At 62.9% G+C, this 17,664-nt stretch overlaps 2 protein-coding genes across 2 annotated transcripts; one reads left to right on the forward strand and one right to left on the reverse strand.

The window, feature by feature from the left end:
* Positions 1-6,789: 6,789 nt before the first annotated feature.
* Positions 6,790-9,266, forward strand: LOC307109288 (uncharacterized protein; the record flags this gene model as incomplete). The annotated part of the gene is made up of 2 exons (XM_079787982.1): positions 6,790-8,633; positions 9,165-9,266. The coding sequence occupies exons 1-2, from the start codon at positions 8,199-8,201 to the stop codon at positions 9,264-9,266; spliced, it is 537 nt and encodes a 178-aa protein (XP_079644108.1). The 5' UTR covers positions 6,790-8,198.
* A 336-nt stretch (positions 9,267-9,602) lies between these two features.
* On the reverse strand, positions 9,603-17,650 carry PSMD13 (proteasome 26S subunit, non-ATPase 13). Its single transcript, XM_079787905.1, has 13 exons — positions 17,516-17,650; positions 16,352-16,430; positions 15,049-15,083; positions 14,919-14,974; positions 14,647-14,690; positions 14,402-14,488; positions 13,278-13,449; positions 12,337-12,416; positions 12,138-12,263; positions 11,599-11,661; positions 10,621-10,701; positions 10,361-10,477; positions 9,603-9,966 (listed from the first exon to the last, which is right to left on the reverse strand). The coding sequence occupies exons 1-13, from the start codon at positions 17,608-17,610 to the stop codon at positions 9,871-9,873; spliced, it is 1,131 nt and encodes a 376-aa protein (XP_079644031.1). The 5' UTR covers positions 17,611-17,650; the 3' UTR covers positions 9,603-9,870.
* Between the last annotated feature and the right edge of the window lie 14 nt (positions 17,651-17,664).

The following is a 17,664-nucleotide window of genomic DNA, read 5'->3' on the forward strand; positions in this document are numbered from 1 at the left end:
ATGCCCAGACCCAGTGCTTTAGCTCCGCCCGTCCTGAGAGGCCCGGCCGCCAGCCACCAGCTCCCAAACCCAGTGAGTGGCCTCTTTAAGGGCTCTGCCTGCGACCTTTGGTTTTCTCTCTATTTGGTTAAGGTTCCCTGAGGACCCATGGGGTGTGGCAGCGGGCACGGCTGTGCGCAGGTAACTGCAGAGCCGGTGGACTGCATGGAGGAGGTGGCGGGCTCAGAACTCGGTTGAATTCTGAAGGCAGCGGCGAGGGAAGGCGAAGCGCCGCCCACGGTCAAGAGCACCATCTCCCAAGCCACACTGCCCGGGATCACAGCCTGCTCCACCACCCGGTCGCTGGGCCACTTTGGACAAGTTCCTTAACCTCTCTGTGCCTCCATGTCCTCCTCCGCGCAGGGGCAGGTGACGGCACATCACGGGCGGAGAGTGACGCTGTCATGCACGTGCCCGCTCTGTGGGCAGCCCCTCACTGTGTCTTCCGGGGTCCCCTAGAGCGTCCCCATTGCTGGGCCCACTTCAGTCTGCCTGCGCCTCACTCAGCCCTGCTGACCGTGACCTTTTCCTTTTGTCAAAGGGACCGAGGGGCGGGGGTCAGGGACAGCCGGGCGGGTGGCGCGGCGAGGAGAGGTGCCCTGAGCGGCCTGGGGAAGGGTCCCGGGGCCTGGCATGTGGGTGCCAAGGTCGTCCCCATCTCCTGAGGTGGACCCTCCGGAGTGGACTCTGTGCCCTATGAACGCTCAGCAGCTGCTGATAACAGCGCTGGGAACGGCTCTGATAACGGGCCAGCATTGCCAGCACCTGGCAGGAGTGGGCTGAGAGCACTGGGCATGGGGGGGAGGCTGGGGCGGCAGGGCTGGGGCCTGTGGGAGGAGAGGGGGGAGCAGAGGAGCGGAAGAGGGGAGGAGGGGTGGGTGGGCCGGAGTGGCACGCAGGCCAGCCCCGGAGTTCTGGGCCACTTCCGAAGGTGTGGCTCTGAGACCTCGCACACATAGTGCTGTGCTCTTGTGGTCGCCCCGGGGCCCCACAGCCACGTCATGAAGCCACGGCACTCGGGGCCTCCGTGTCTGCCTCGCAGAGCCGCACTTTCCCGGGAGAAACGGGTTTCTCCGGGGCTGAAGCTCCAAGCCCCGGGCAGGGGCTGAGACCTCCCCTCCCCTCCTCCCCTCCCCCAGCCCTGTCCGCAGACCCCAGCAACGCGCCTGCTCCCATCCACTCCCTCCCCGCCTCTGCTCCCCAGCATTCCCACCCCCACACCGCCGTCCTGCTAGCTGGCCCGCGTCCCCGCGTCCCCACGTCTGTGGCTCTTGGGGAGCAGCACCAAGGCCCTGGCAACAGCCCCTCTAGGCTCTTGCTCCGCACGATGGGCCCCGAGCCTCCGGGGCTCCCGGCCGCTTCCCACTCCCCCTGCTCCGCTCCCAGCAGCGCCCGGGGTCAGCTTGCCGGCCTTGGCAGGGACAGGGGCAGGGACAGGGACCGGAGGGCTGCTGGGTGAGCGTGGGGGGAATCGGTGGAAAAGAGAGAAGGGTTTGTACCGGGCTTTAGAGGAGACAGAACGGCCCTTCACCTTGGAAAGCAGGGACAGGCGTGCTGCTGAGCAACCTGAGCCAGACCCAGATCCACAGCCCGTGTGACCCCCTCACCCGAGGCCCCCAAGGAAGCAGGTGGTGGTGCTGGGGGGGGGGGGGGGAGGGAGTGTTCAGTGGGGACAGAGCTTAGTCTGGGAGGATGGAAAGTTCTGGAGTGGGGACGGCCGCACCTCTGTGACCGCTTCCTGCCCGCGCTGAGCGCCGGGAGCGGGTGAGGCCGTGAGTTCCGAGATGCACGTTCAGCTCCACGTGCACAGGAGACGGAGCGGCAGCGTCCCCGCCGCCGGTTAATCATTAGCTCCGGGGCTCCGGACCCGGCAGGTGGGAAACAGCCCACCGACCCGGGACCTTGAGAACAGCGATGCTGTGTCGCACCCAGAGCCAGGCCATAAAGCCTTATCAGCCGCATCCCATCAGCCCCTGCGCCGGGGAGAGCGGCCCAGGCGTGCCGCCTGCTTCCGGAGCCTGGGCCGCTCGGACCCCTGCCACCCCTCGGGCTGCATCTGCGGCCTTGGTGGCAGCGGGCCGCGCCCGCGGGGAGGGAGGCCGCCCGCCTGGCCTGGGCCCCGCGGGGAGCGGGACGGTGGGGTCCTCTGAAAGGTGGCCGCCCCAGCTTCAGGGGATGGACCCACCTCGTGGCCTCATCGCATGGATAAGGGGGCGCCCACCTTCGCAGGGGGCCCAGGCCAAGGGGACAGAGGCCTGGCAGAAGCACAGCAGGTGGCACCCGCTCACAGCCGCACGCAGCCCTTCCTGGGGGGGGGAGGGGGTGTCCCTGCAGCCTCCTCCCACCTCGGACCAGCAGGGGTCCTTGCCCTCACCTTGTGCCCGGTCTGCCCCAGGCCCCACCCCGCCCCAGGCTGCACTCCGCCTGCTGCCTGGCTCCCCCCGCACCTGGCTGCCACCCTGTGAGCCTCCTCCTCTCTCTCCCGAGACACGGCACCCTGCGGCTCTGCAGGGCCCCCCCCCCCCCCCCCCGTGGCCTTGCCCGTCTGAGATGCAGGCGGCTGACTCTGCTTCCAGGAGGTCACCTGGGACTCCCTCCCTCCGAATGCACCTGCTATGGCCTCCTGCCTCCTTTCATTCCGTCCTCACACGCCCAGGACCCCCCCCCCCCCAGGGCCCCTTCAGCCAGAGGGTCTTGTGAACCTACCTCTGGGCACCCCCTTCTCTGCTCGGTAAAGGGACCAGGGCTCTTTGGCTTATCTTGGGACCGAGCAGAAAGCACGCAAGATGGAGGCCTGGCTGGTGTGCTGAGTGACTAGAGCATCGCCGAGCACCTAAGGGTTTGGGGCTCGATTCCGGTCAAGGGCACGTTCCTGGACTGCAGGTTTGTTCCCGGCCCCGGTCGGGCACGTGTGGGAGGCAACCCTCTCTCTCTCTCTCTCTCTCTCTCTCTCTCTCCACCCCCTTCTCCCTCCCTCCCTCCTTTCCATCCTCTCTGAAAAGAAATGGGAAAAATATTCTCATGTGAGGATTAACAAAACAAAAAAGATGAGTCTGGAGCATTGTATAGGCCAGTAAGTAAGGAAGCGCTCAAACAAATAAAAGAGAAAAAACTCCCTAATGGTAAGGGTATACCAGATGGACACAGCAACCCCCCCAAAAAAGAAAGGAAAAATAGTTCCAATGCCAAACATGGAAAATGTGAGCAACAAACTTAAGTCGTACTGATTAGAATCCAGCATGTGACACGTAACTAATGCACACAAATAGTCTATATATATAAAAGCCTAAGCAGCCCTTACAACCGAACGACCAGAACGACCGGTGGACCAGTCGCTATGACGCACACTGACCACCAGGGGGCAGACGCTCAATGCAGGAGCTGCCCCCTGGTGGTCAGTGTGCTCCCACAGCCAACCTCCCACGGTTGACCAAAGTCCCCTGGTCCCTCCCCACAGCCAGCCGGGCCCCCGTCGGCCCGATGGGGAGGCTGCCAGCCAACCTCCCACAGTCCCTCTTCCTGTCCGGCCCCCCCCCCTCAATGGGCCCTGATCGGGGGGCCAGGTCGAGGGACCCCACCTGAGCACAAATTCGTGCACCGGGCCTCTAGTAAGTAATAATAAACGGACCAACAAAATAAAACCTGAAGCAGGGAGGCATGGAACAGACTGACATACCTCAATGTGAGGTTGAGGGGATGAGAAGAGATAAACCAAAGAACTTATCCTATATGATAACAGCGTAATATGCTAACTGTCTGACAGTTCGTTCGACCATTCCACCAGTTGCTATGATGTGCATTGACCCCCAAGGGGCAGACGCTCCAACCGGTAGATTAGCTTCCTGCTGGGGTCCGGCCAATTGGGACCGGGTGAGACAGGCCGGACATGGTCTGGAGCCCTCCCGTGGTCCCTTCCTGGCCAGCCAACCTCCCGCGGTCCCTCCTGGATGGATTGCAGGCCAGGCCGAGGGACCCCACGGGTGCACGAATCCATGCACTAGGCCTCTAGTGTACTTATATGCACAGCCCATGGACACGGGCAATAGGGTAGTGAAGACCTGGGGGGTGGGTAGGGGCTGGGAGGAGGGGGATAAAGCAGGGGGAATGGGAGACATCTGTAATACTATCAACAATAAAATATATATGGCCCAGCTGGTGTTTCTCAGTGGTTGAGTGTCGACCTATGAACCAGGAGGTCACCGGCCGATTCCCGGTCGAGGGCACATGCCCAGGCTGCGGGCTCCATCCCCAGTGGGCGGCGTGCAGGAGGCAGCCAATCAATGGTTCTCTCGCATCATGATGTCTCTCTCTCTCTTTCCCTCTCCCTTCCTCTCTGAAATCGATAAATAAAAAATATAAATATGTACCTTAAATACATATGTATTAAAAATAATAAATGGGAGAATATCTCCCATGCAGAAGAATTCCACGTAATTCCTGGGGAGGTGCCCCCCCCCCCCGCCGCCGCCCCGTCACAAGGGGGAGCCCCAGCCCGTGGTCCTGCAGCGCGGGCTGAGCCCCGGATGTCCTCCCAGAGGGGACAGGCTGGGAAGAGGAGAAGAGAGAGAGACACGACGAACATCGCCTCGGCCAGGTGCTCAGGTCGGCCTGTCGGTGGTGCCATGGATGGTGTGACGAGGGCGCTTGACCCCCTCCCCGCCCTGGTCATCCTCCCAACCCCACCTCAGCCTAATCCCCACAAGAACGGCAGAGGGCGCCCTCAGCACACCGGCCAAGGCCCGAGGAGCCAGCGCCGAGGAGGGGCTGGGGAGGTGCCGGCGACGTCAGGTGGTGTCCTCGGCGGGGCCTGGGGCAGGAGAGGGCCGTGGGGGAAACGGAGGGCGTCTGAGCACAGGATGGGCTTTATTGAGGTCACGATGGCGTGTCCACGTTGGTTCACTAACTGTGACAAACGCATCCCAGCACGCGTATTGGCGCGTATTCTCCAGGGCAGAACCCGCAGGACGCATGTGGGCATCATGTGGATGCACGAGTGCAAGCAGATTCATCTCAGGACCTGCTCATGGGACCGGATTCCCGGGGAGGCGCGGTTGTAACAGATAGGGACACCCCGAGGTTCCGGTCCCCCGGGCCCGGAGGACACGCTGAGGACCCTGCTGTGCGACGGAAGTGGATTCCAGCGCAGGGAAGTCTGCGTGAACGTCAGCACGCAGGGCCGTGTCGGGGTCCCTGGGTCTGCTGGGGGCTCTGCCCCGTCCCCTCTCTGCTCCCCCAGCATCGTCTGTGGCAGATTCCAGACTCCGGGCGGTGCCAAGGGCGACACGAAGCACTGGCCTTCCCAGGGGCTTGGGCTTCCCAGTGAGGGAGAGTCCACGGTGGCCGCCCCCCCCGCCCCCCGCCCCCGCACACACACACACCGGGGGCAGGAGGGCCAGGTCCGGCAGACAGACGCTGCGTGAGGGTGGAAGGTGGAGGTGAGTGGAGGTGAGACAGACGCTGCGTGAGGGTGGAGGGTGGAGGTGAGTGCAGGATTCTGGTGCCTCCCCAGCTCTTCCTGCTCCGGCCCAGGGCCCGGCCCCCTCCCCAAGCCTCGGTTTCCCCCGGTGTTACGGGGCCCCCAGCCCGGCACCCACAGAGCCTTTCACTCCCTTGTCCAGTGTGAACCCTGTGGCCACCCTCTCCTCTCGGGGTCACCGCGCTTCCTCCCGTAGGCAGACCCCGGGGGAGGGAGCGGACAGGGCCCTGCTCTGTGGGGACTAACGCGGCTGCGGGGTGGGGTGCGGGCAGCAGGGCTCTAGGGTTGGGGGTGAACAAGTGGTTCTGGGGAAGACAAGCTCCGGCTGCTGTGGCCGGAGGCCGGTCCATGGGGAGGGGGCAGGTTTGCGCTGGGAAAGGTAGGAAAGGCCCCAAGGCCGTGCGGGTGGGGGTGGGGGTGTGTGGGGGGGGGCGAGGCCGAGGCTGGCGGGCCACCCAGGCCTGAGGGAGTGGCTCTGTCTCCGGGGCACCCCATCCCACCCGCGGGGAAGAGGGGGAGGCCCCTCAGCAGCCGGGGGGGGGGGGGGCCGGGGCGGGGCAGCAGGTCTTACCTGGGCAAGAGCCACCTGGCTGGGGACCCGCTGTCTAATCCCCAGCCGCCCCCAGCGGCTCCCCAAGGGGTAATTACAGTTTTGGGCGGAAGGATTATTCGGAGGGGGCAGAGCCCCGCCTGAGCTGGCAGGGACCCCGCTCCGTGGAGGTGACCCTCGGAGCCCGCTCCCTCCTCGGCCCCCCGCGGCTCCTGCTCCGGTCACAGGCATGGGAGGCGGGGGCAGCCCGGGAACCGCCCTCCTTGGGAACACGTGTGGCTTCCAGGGAAGAACAAAGTTAACGCGTTCTCAGGTGATGGCGTCGCGTCAACAACTCGCCATTTCTTTTCCTTTTTCAGGCTCTTTCTTAAAAAATAAATGTATTTTTATTGATTTCAGAGAGGAAGGGAGAGGGAGAGAGAAACATCAATGATGAGAGAGAATCATTGATCCGCTGCCTCCTGCACCCCCCGTCTAGGGACCGAGCCCACAACCTGGGCCTGTGCCCCGACCGGAAACCGAACCGTGACCTCCTGGTTCATAGCTTGACGCTCAACCACGGAGCCACGCCAACTGGCTGGGGCACGACTGTCCCTAGTGACACGGCTGTCTGACCGGGTCTCGGGGCTGCGGCCTCCAGCACAGTCCGCACGAAGGCTCAGGTCCCGGGAGGTGATGTGATCCAATGGCCCCCCGCCCTCTCCTACTCCAATCTGTTCGGCCAACAAGGGCTGAAGTCGGCTGAGCCAGACAGGCCGAGCCCCAAACTCAGCCGCGAGTGCGGGTCCTCACAGGCCTCGTGTCCAGCTACACGAGCACATGCCTGAGCGATGCCTTGGGACCCAGGCCTGGACGTGAACACGGGTGAACACGCGGGAGCCGGGGGCAGAAGGGCAGATGCTCAGCGTGGCCTGTGGGGGCTGGACCCTCAGGCGGGGGGGGCGGGCCTGCTTGCTCTGGACTGTCCCGGCTGCTGTGTGGGGTTGTGGGGACCCTTCAGGGCGGGACCGGGGTGGGGAGTGCAGTCAGTGGGTGTGGTCACGGCGGTGGCCTGGGTGTGCGTGTGAGCATCAGACGGGTAAGACGCCTGGCCTCGGGGACTCGACCCCCTGGGGACAAGGGTTGGCGCCCGGGCATCCTGATGGTGGACAGGCGCAGCTGGGGGTCGAGGCTGAGGTCTGCAGAGGGTGGAGGCTGTTAGAGGTCACACAGGCCTGGACGAGGCGGGAGGACGACCAGGGCTCCGCATCCCGCAGGGCCCCCTGCCCTCCCCGAGGACCCTGCTGGGCGGGCGATGTCTGCACAGAGAAGGTGCGTCTCCCGGAGCAGGAAACAAGCTTCCGAATAACTGTTCCCGCAGAGAGCGCCGCCCTGCTGGGGGCCGGGGCCTGAGCCGATGCCCAGCCTGCACGTGGGCCCGGAGGCAGGGGTCGCCCAGGTCAGCAACCGGGAAGCTCCTTGCCATGCACGCGCTGTGCCCGGGGGGCAGCGGGGCTCTGGGGACACCTGGCAGCCCGTCAAGAAAGAGAAGCCGATGCCCTAGCTGGTGTTGCTCAGTGGCTAGAGCGTCAGCCTGCGGACTGAAGGGTCCCGGGTTCGATTCCGGCCAAGGGCACATGCCTGGGTTGTGGGCTCAATCCCCAATGGGGGGCGTGCAAGAGGCAGCCAATCAATGATTCTCTCTCATCATTGATGTTTCTATCTCTCTCTCCCTCTCCCTTCCTCTCTAAAATCAATAAAATATATTTTAAAAAAAGAAAGAAAGAAAGAGAAGCCGGCAGCTCAGCCAGAAATGCCAACGCCAGAGCTCCCGGGCATCACGGCCGCCGGCCGAGTCCCTCTTAAACGGTGCCGCTCCCCCCCCAGCGCTCAGGCCCCGGCGAGGAGTGCAAGCCGTGCTGGAGGGCCAGGCCTGCCCTGCGAGGAGCTGGCACCCTCGGAGCCACTGCAGGGGACGCGCTCGGGCTGCGGCCTGAGGCTGGCTCGGTCCACGCAGGCGACCTTCCTGCCAAGCCCTGGGCCAGGAGGGGCAGCTGCGCTTCCCCTCGAGCTATAAAAAGCCCAGCCCAGCCCAGCGAGCAGAGGACAGAGCGAGGGACAGGACGCACGGGACTCGGAGCTCGGCCCGGCAACATGAGGTTGGGCCCCGCCATCAGGCTGCTGCAAGCCCCGCTGAGGGCCTGTGTGGTCCCCAAGGCGCACATCTCCGCCAAGCCGGCCAAGTCACCCACTTCTGCCTCCGTGAGTACCTGGGAGGCAGCGGGGCCGGCCAGGGAGGGCTGGCAGTCCCAGAATCCCCAGGAGGCGGCGGGTTTCAGGCTGGGTCCCAGGAAGCCAGGCTGGTCAAGGGCGAGGGGACGTCCTCCCAGGCCTGGCGCTGCTAGCGGGGACCCGGCAAGGGGCCTGTCCCAGGGCGGGCGGGGCTTTGTCCCAACTGCAGCCAGCTGTCCGTCGGGCCTAGTCTCAGGCTCCCGCTGCCTCTGCCAAGGCAGGTGCCAAGGCAGGTGCCGAGGCCGAACTGGGAGGGGCCGCGGGGTCCTGCAGCGTCACCCGTGGGAGGGGGGGTGGGCTCTCTGAGGGCCGGGGAGAGCACAGGGGAAACTGACCTGGGTCAAGCCTAAGTAACCAAGGTTAGGAAGGTCACCGGCCCAAGGTCATGTGCTAGGAAGGGAAGCCCGGAGCTCCGCCTGAGGCCTCTGGGGGTTGAAGCTAAAAGGAGGGTTAGTTCCCCCCCCAATCAGGCACCTGATCTAGAAACTCGAGGGCCCAGGCTGTTCCGGCGGAAACCAGGGAGAAGCAGAGCTGCCTCTTCAGAACCCGCCGACGGGAGAACACAGGGATCCAGGCGGGCCCCACGCACACGCACGCAGCCAAGGAGCCCCACGACCCGGGCTCCGGAACAGGCCCCCCACTCCAAGGCCGTCCGTGTTTGCAAGCAACTTAGAACCTGGGCTGTCTGCCGCCTGCAGGCCCTGACCCGCAGCACCTGTGCCCTGGGAAGGAGGCAAGGGCGAGGGGGCCAGGCGGGCGAGGGGGCCGGGCGGGCAGACGCCGCCCCGTGACCCGGGCCTGGCGCCTCACGTGTGCTCTCCCACGCAGGAGCAGGCCGCGGCGCTCGGGGTGACCTTCCTCAGCTTCATGATCCCCGCGGGCTGGGTGCTGTCCCACCTGGAGAGCTACAAGAAACGGCCCGGCGAGTGAGGCGGGCAGCCGCAGCCGCCGCCACGGGCACGGGAGGGAGCCCTCATTAAACCCTCCCCCACCGAACGCTCGCCTGTGTTCATGCATGTGCGCCGCCTCCCCGGACTCAGCACAGGGCACTCGGGTCACAGGAGCCGCTGGCTTGGGGCAGGGGGCCGACCTGTCAGAGGGCATCCCGGCCCTCGGCCCCTGCCCCGCCCGTCCCGCACGTGCAGGAACGCTCTCCTCAGAGGGAAGGCCAAGGCCACGCCCCCCAACCCCCCCATTCCCTCTGCTGCCTCCAGTCTCTGCAGACACAGGCTTGGCCTGGAGGGTGAGCCACGAGAAACCAGAGAGGACACGGCAAAGGCGTTTATTGCAGGGCCCTCGGGCCGCCTGGGAACGTGCTCACACGGGTGGGGGTGGGGGTGGGGCAGATCAACCGGAGCGGAGCCCACACGCAGGGCCCATCCTCCGACCCGCGGGCCCCACCCTCACTGCAGGTCAGGAGACGCCACGGGGCCCCCTTTCCCAGGAAGAACAGTCCTGCCAACAGAACCCGCCTCGGCGGGGAGCCCTCGGTGGGGAGCCCTGGGGGGCGGGGCGCGGGCGCTGCGGGAGGACTCTAGGTGAGGACGTCGTGCGCCTGGTGCTCCACCAGCATCTCCATGCTCTTGACGTCCGTGCACCAGGACTCCAGGCGGTCCTTCATGCCCTGGATCTGAGGGCGGAGAGCAGAGTGAGGCGCAGCAGGGCCCTAACGGAGGGACCCGAGCTGGCGGGGAGGACACGGCACCGCACAGGCATCTCCCCACAAGCACATTTCACACGCTGGCAGGAAGCAAGCAGGCAAGAACAGGGGAAATCCACAGGATTAAGTTCCAGCAAATGTGAGCAGGATGGATTTAAGCTCAAATCACATAAGCAGGAAGGTACCTGATCAGAGGACCAATTTTAGGATTAAAAGGCATCACCAGCGTGACCAGCACTGTTACCACAATCGCTTTTAAACACAGGGTTCAGGTCCCAGGTGGCACTGAACGAGGTTCCCTGAAACCCTGTCCCGCGGCAGGAGCCCGCCCCGGAGCCCGCCTCCTTCCGACGGCCCGCGTCACCTGCTGCAGGTCCAGCACGCGGGGCTGCACCCAGGTCATGTGGACCCGCTCGTCCACCTCGTCGATGCTGCCTTTCACCAGCCCCACCGACAGCGCCTTCATCACCAGCAGCTCCACCTGCGCAGAGGGCGGGGTCAGGCGGGCGCCAGCGCGGCCCAATGCCGGGAAGGACGCCGCTCCTCTGTGGTTTGAGTCGGGGAGCAGGGTGCCCCCACCAGGAGCCCGGCCCCTCGGGGACAGCCCCAGCCCAAACACTATACCTCGTTCACGCTGATCTTAGAACTTTTGGCAATTTCTTCAAAAGTGAGTTGTCTGTGATTGGCAGGTCGTGTGAAAGTCATCTGGAAAAAGTTTTCCCAATAAGGAATGTCAGAAAACTGAATAAGGATACTTTTGTCAATACTTGCTCTGAAAATGCAGGTATTAGTACCTCTACACTACAGCTTTCTTAACATTAGCCCTATCTCATTAACACCAGCTCTCAGTGCTGAGGGGAGCCGGTAAGATTGGCCGCACGGCAGCTTTCTGCCAGTCACTGTTCGCCCCGAGCTCAGAGCTGGGGACACTGCGCTGAGCCGCAACACAGAGCCCTTTGCTCAAAAGGCTCAAACTCACCGACCACCGTGGCTCAGTGGCTGAGCGTTGACCTAGGAACCAGGAGGTCACAGTTCGATTCCCGGTCAGGGCACATGCCCGGGTTGTGGGCTCGTTCCCCAGTGTGGGTTGTGCAGGAGGCAGCCGATCCATGATTCTCTACCATGGATGTTTCTCTCTCTCTCTCTCTCTCTCTCTCTCTCTCTCTCTCTCTCTCTCTCTCTCTCCCTCCCTCCCTCCCTCCCTCCCTCCCTCCCTCCCTCCCTCCCTCCCTCTCCCTGCCTCTCTGAAAACAATAAAAATATCTTTAAAAAGAAAAAGGTATCAAAAGGCTCAAACTCTAGCGGGAAAGTCAGATGGGCTGTAGACAAGGAGCGGCGAGTGCCAGCAGGCGGCAGCTACGTTAGGCCGAGGGTCCGGCCGGGCCTCTCTGAGGAGGCCGTGGGCGCTGAGACCCAAATACAAACAGAAGAGCAAGTGGGAGAGGAACGGGGCGGGGGGGGGGGGGGGGGGGGGAGGGGCGGGCGGGGCAGCACTGTTGTTCTAGCTGATTCACTAGCTTCAGCTGCACCCAGGGCTTGAGGTCGGCAGGACCCGCGCCACCTGCCGGCCTCCCGGCACAGAGGGTCCCGGCGCTCGCTTACCTCCATGAGGCAGAGCAGCTGGATTTTCCTCAGAAGTTGGGCTTCGTTGGCGGCGAGATCAGGCTGTGAAGGAGAAAGACACGTCACCTGACCAGCAGGTGGGTGAGACAGGCACTGGCCCGAGGCTCCCGACCAGCATCAGGGCCCGGGGCTTCGCTTTCGTAGGAAACGACGAGAGCAGCGCCCAGCTGCAGGCTGTTCCCCAGACAAGAACCGACCGGCAGAGACAGCGGGGGGCGGGCCTCAGTTCCGGGGCCTTGTCCTGAGGGAAGAGCAGGGTACCAGCTTCCCTGGAGGCAGCCCCGGCGGACAGTTATCTGCTGAGCTCAGAGCCACACTCGAGACGGGTTCATGACCCCAACCCCACTCCTCTCTGCGCACGCGGAGGTCACATTCTGTTGGAGGCCCGTGTCACCCTCCCCCAGCGCTGTCTGCAGGGCAGAGCAGGCCGGCTACACCTGAGCTACCCGGGGTGCCTGCCTGCCTGTCTCCCCGGCGCCTGCGGGAGAGGCAGGCGCAGCCGGGGCGCCTGGACTGACCTGCTGGCCCCAGGCGGCCTTCAGCGTCTGGAACTGCTCCACGTTGCCGCTGTTGAAGGCATACAGGGTGTCGATCAGCCACTGCCGGTCAGTGCCCCTCAGCGACTCCAGCACGGGGTGCATGAGCTGCGGGACAGAGACGGTTAGCTGGCAGCGCGCACTGCCCGCGGCGACGCGTCTGTGCCCCGGGCCCACTTACGAGTTCTCCGAAGTTAAACACTCCCTCGCCGAGAAGTCCCGCCAGGCCCAGCGTGAAGGCTCTCTCCTGCTGCTCCGGCACTAGGACGACAACACCCCTCGTCACACACGCAGGAGCCCCGTCCCGCTCGGCCTTCAAGGCCTCACGGGGAAAAGCGCGGCAGCACGCCGGGGGGTCACAGCAGAGCGCGAACAGGCGCCCTGGTGACAGCGCTGGGTTCAGATCCGGCGGGCCCGCCTCCCCGGGCTCTGTGGGAAGCACCCACTCCCTCACTCCCTTAAGCCACGTGGCTGCCTATCCTTCCCGCCGGTGCTCCCCGAGCCCTCGGGTGGGAGCCCTCGGGTGGGAGCCCTCGGGTGGGAGCCCTCGGGTGGGAGCCTGCCCTATTGACCTCGCTCAGCCTCTCTACAGCTGGAATGAGCCTCCTTTCCCCACAGCGGTCCCTGGCACATGGGCTGCCCTGCCCCGGGCCCTCCCGGAGACGCAGCGGTTACACTCACATTCCCAGGAGTTGCAGGTCTCGGTGGCTGCAACAGTGACCTGTGAGGAGCCTCTAAAATCGGCCGAAGTTTCCTTTGTGGACACACTCACCGCCCTCCCCCCAGGCTCAGTGTCACTGCTCTTTCCCCCCTCAGACCCCTGAGAGGTTTCTGTCGCTCGTCCCCCGGGTCTAGCACCTCAGCTTGCAGAGGGGTCCCCGGGCAGGGCCGGAGGTGCAGGCTCTGACAGAGCCCCGGGGGGGGGGGGGGCGCTCAGGCTCCTTCCCCCGAATGAGACACCAAAGACCCGTCCAGTGTGGCAGCTACAGCTTCAGCCACCCTTCCCGCTCTAGCCAGGGGAGCGGCACCCGAGGGCTTTGAGACCTGCTGCCTCAGCCCCCGCCCCCCCGGCTGTGGCGTCCGCAGGCGGGCTTCTCGAGCGGCACCGCGAGCGGGTCTCACCTGGCAGGTCCTTGATGTCGACGCAGCCCAGGAAGCGCAGAGCGTCCTTGTAGTAGGACGCGTGGCTGCCGATCGTCTGGTAGTACTTGCTGGAGAGGTCGTAGAAGCGGCTGTGAACCGACGTCACGCCCGGCAGGTTGTTGAGCATTTCTTCGACATCTTCGATGGTTTCCTGTTCACAGGAGCGAGATGGCCTCCTCTGTAGCTCACAGCGTTGTAAAGTAACATGTGACAAGATGAAAAGCACGCAAAACTTGGCGTGTTAGAACAGAAACCTCAGCCCAGCCAGTGGGGCCGGCTGGGGCGTCCACCGTGCACCAAGAAGCTGCCGGTTCGAATCGCGGTCAGGGCACATGCCCAGCTTGTGGGCTCGAGGCTCGACCCCCAGTAGCGAGTGTGCAGGAGGCAGCCGATCGATGATTCTCCCTCTCCCTTCCTCTCTCTCTAAAATCATTAAAAAACAGATCAAAAGGCTCCGGGATAGGAACCTCTGACGTGATGAGGATGCAGAGGAGGTGGGGCAGCAGCATGGGACCTGAATGGCGGACCCTGGTCCACAAGGGCCCTCAGGCTGTGCCTGGCTGAGGCTGTGGCCCCTGCGGAGCCAACACGCCGGGTCCCGTTTGCAGGTAACGGCGACAACCAGCAACTTACCCTTAAGTGGTTTTTGAGGAAAAGCCAGGCACACAGAACGACGGGCAGGGGGAATGGGAGCGATCGGAGGTAAGGGCACAGGGGAGTACTTTGTGCGACTTTGCAACTTTCCTGTAACTTATTTTAAAGTAAATAGTTAAAAGAGGAAAAATACGATTTCCTCCTATAGTTTTTTGTTTTTTTTTGTCATTGTTGCTAACCCTCAGCTAAGGATGTTTTCTCCACTGATTTTTAGAAAGTGGAAGGGAGGGAGGGAGGGAAGATCGATGTGAGAGACACACACAGATTGGCTGTCTCTCCCACACACCGACCGGGGCCGAGCTGGAACCTGCACCACAGCAGGTGCCCTTGAACAGGATTCAATCCCATGGCGCTTAGATGCGCAGGCCAGCGCTCTAACCACTGAGAAACTGGCCAGGGCTCAAACAACCTTTTAAACCAAAGACACACCTGTGTGACGGCGACCTCACCTTTGTGACCTGTAGGTCCCCGATGTTCAACTTCAGGGCTCCGATGGCAGTTTTACACAGGATCACGGCCTCGTCGCTGCTCTTCACCTACAGATGCCGGAAAAGGAGCCTCAGACGTGTGGGCAGCGGACCCACAGAGCAAGGCCCCTGCACCCTGCGGGCTCGCACGGGCAGAGCCTGGTCTCCAGGGCTGCGGACAGTGAGCGAGCACAGACACAAAGCGTGTTTTAGAACTTCACGCGTACCTTCTCACGCGTCTTCTCCAGAAAAGTAAGAGCCACGTTAGGATCTGGAAAAGGAAGCAGAACCAGCTCAGAACCACCAACGGCCTCTTTGCAGACTGGTCTCTACCAACCAGCACGCTTTTACGTGGGTAACCTTGAGGTTTGGACGTAAAAGATAAAAATGTTAGAACCGGGTGCTTTCTATCAAAATGCAAACAAGTTCCAATCCGTCGGCTTCGAGGCCACGGAGCAGCTGCCGCCGGGACCGGCGCCGTCAGCAGCAGGCCACTCACCCGTCATCTGTCTGACCACGTGGAGGATGATCTCCACCAGGGACAGGGGGTTCACCCTGAAACACAAGCAGAGCCGTGAGCGCCAGGCCTCGGCGCTTCCTTTCCACAGCCGACAAGCAGAGGGCCTTACCTGTGCTCGAAGTCACTGATGAAGTTTTCGTAAAGCTGTGGAGCAAAACATGGACAAGTCAGACGCCGTGCATCCGCAAAACCAGCCGGGACCGCGCACAGCGGGCACGTTTCCCAGGAGACCCGCATGTGGTTATTAGGGTCACACAGATGGTCACCAATGGATACGCCAGCAAGCTGGGCTGTTTCTGGCTTGGGGCATTGTACCAGCCCTAGAAGGATCTCCTGAAGACCAAGTCCTAGTTCTCCTCCAAAGCACTGAGTGAAACAGGCCAGCAGCGCGCGAGGCCCAGGACCAGCAGGTTAGAAGACTGCAGGCTCATTAGTCCCATCTCCGATCCCCAGCCACTCAGCAAGCACCGGGCGCTGCCCCAGGCTCCGCGGGGGGCCTGGCCTCGTGGGGACTCGTGAAATAAACGGCATCGTCAGGAACTCAGGAGCAAGGGAAATCGAAGCACACAGGTGGAGCAGCCACTGGGAGAGGTTCCCCCGGCTCGTGCGGCTCAGTGGATAGAGCATCGGACCGCGCACTGAAAGGTCCCGGGTTCGAGTCCCATCAAGGGCACATGCCAGGGTTGCAGGCTCCATCCCCAGTGGGAGGTGTGCAGGAGGCAGCCTATCGATGATTCCTGCTCATCATTGATGTTTCTATTTCTCTCCCCTCTCCCTTCCTCTCTGAAATCAATTTTTAAAAAGTATATATATGTATTAAAACAAACAAACAAAAACAAAGGGAGAGGTTCCAAAGGTTATTCCAGAAATGGTGACGAGTTCTAGGGAATGCAGAGCAACGAGGTGGCAAGTTTGGTGCGGGAGGGGCAGCTGGAGAAGTCCAGACGTGCCCGGCAGGAGGGAGCGTGCGCAGCAGCACTGGAGAAACCTCCCTGTGGTGCGGGAGTATTTCTGAAGGACAGACATTGAGCGGGAGGTGGGGGGCGGGTCTCTGTCCCGCTCAGGGCTGAGCCTCTGGTGACACGTGATCACACGCCTGTTTTGACAGTAAGATACAGGAGCATGCCATACGACTGCACCTTAGGAATTTAGGAGACAGAACATGTCACTTATTCGCTGCGATCTGTGGCAAGTCCCTAAACCTCTGGGCTCTGCTTCTATGGCACAGTCGGGCCACAGCACGCCTGCCTCCCAGTGTTGCTGTGAAGAGTGAGTGAGTACATGTGTGAACAGTGCCTGACACACAGTGACTGCGGACTCAGCGCAGCGTGTTGTCATTGCAAACCCCACCCACGATCTCCGAGTCCTGGAGCACATTCAGGCAACCTGACCCAGCATGACAAGTCAGTTACCTTAATAAGACCATCTCCTTGGGCAAAGCACGGGTCCTGCACAAAGTCCAGCACCTGCAGTGTCAGCTGATGCCACAACCTGAAAAACGTAAGACCTAGAAAGTAACGCCCAGTCACAGGCACGGCCGGCCCTCGTGTGGGAGCAGGAACCTGTCCACTGTGTGCAGGGAGGGTGCCACCGAGCCCGCGTTCTTCCCTGGCTGCGCTCCTCTCCTCTCCGAGACCCAGCGATACACGGAGAACATCCCTCCAGACCACCTCCCAGGGCTCCTGTGAGGCGCGGCTGGAGACAAGAACTTTGGACTCTTTTCGACACATTCAAGTCGAAACCCTAGCTCTTCCGCCTGGCAGCCGAGGGCCTCAGGGAAGGAGCTTCCACTGAGCTCATTTCCTCTCAGTGACGGGGTGACTGAGAGCGAGTACAGGGAAATCTCTGGAATGACAGCACATTTGAAACCAAAGGCTAGTTTGTAAGGATGCAAATAAAATGCCTTGAAAAATACAAAGTGCTGCCCTGTGTGGCTCCGTGGTTGAGCATCCACCTGTGAACCATGAGATCATGGTTGACTCCTGGTCAGGGCACAAGCCCGGGTTGGGGACTCCACCCCCAGGGTGGGGTGTGCAGGAGGCATGGTTCTCTCCCATCATTGAAGTTTGTATACCTCTCCCTTCCTTTCTTCAGTAAAAACATATTTATTTAAGTATATTCTTACTGATTTCAGAGAGGAAGGGAAAGGCAGCGTGTAACCAAATGCAGACTCAACGCGGAAAAGGCAGACCTGCGCCGGCCTCTGGTTCCCCGTTCCAGAGGGCGAGGGCCGTGGGCAGTCAGTAGGACTAGGCCGAGCGCAGGACGCCAGGACCTGCTGACCAAGACCAGGCGCTGGCTTGTTGGAGTGGAACGAGGACAACGTCACCCGCCAGCCCAGAACCCTCTTCTAAGATCAGCAAATTCAGAACCTCCGCACAGCCCCTCGCTCAGGAGGGCGAAGGCAGTGAGCCCTGGGCCCCCAATCCCCCGTCCGCGTGGCCGCCACCCCGCCCCTCGCCGTGACCTCCCCCGCAGGTCGGGGCGCCCCCGGCCCGCCAGGCCCGGCCCCTCCGCGGCGCCCGCCCTCCCCGGCCCCCCGCCCGCTCCCTCCGCGGCGCCCGCCCCGGCCTCACTTCTTCGTGTAGAGCTCCTCCAGACGGTGCCACACGGCGGCCTCGCCGGGCCCCGAGCTCTGGCTCTGCTGGAGGAAGCCTGGCACATCCTTCATGTCGGCAAAAGAAGCCAGAACGGCGCTGCCACCGAGAAGTCCGCGCCGCGGGGA

Source organism: Cnephaeus nilssonii (assembly GCF_951640355.1).
Source record: "Cnephaeus nilssonii genome assembly, chromosome: 13".
Lineage (NCBI taxonomy): Eukaryota > Metazoa > Chordata > Mammalia > Chiroptera > Vespertilionidae > Cnephaeus > Cnephaeus nilssonii.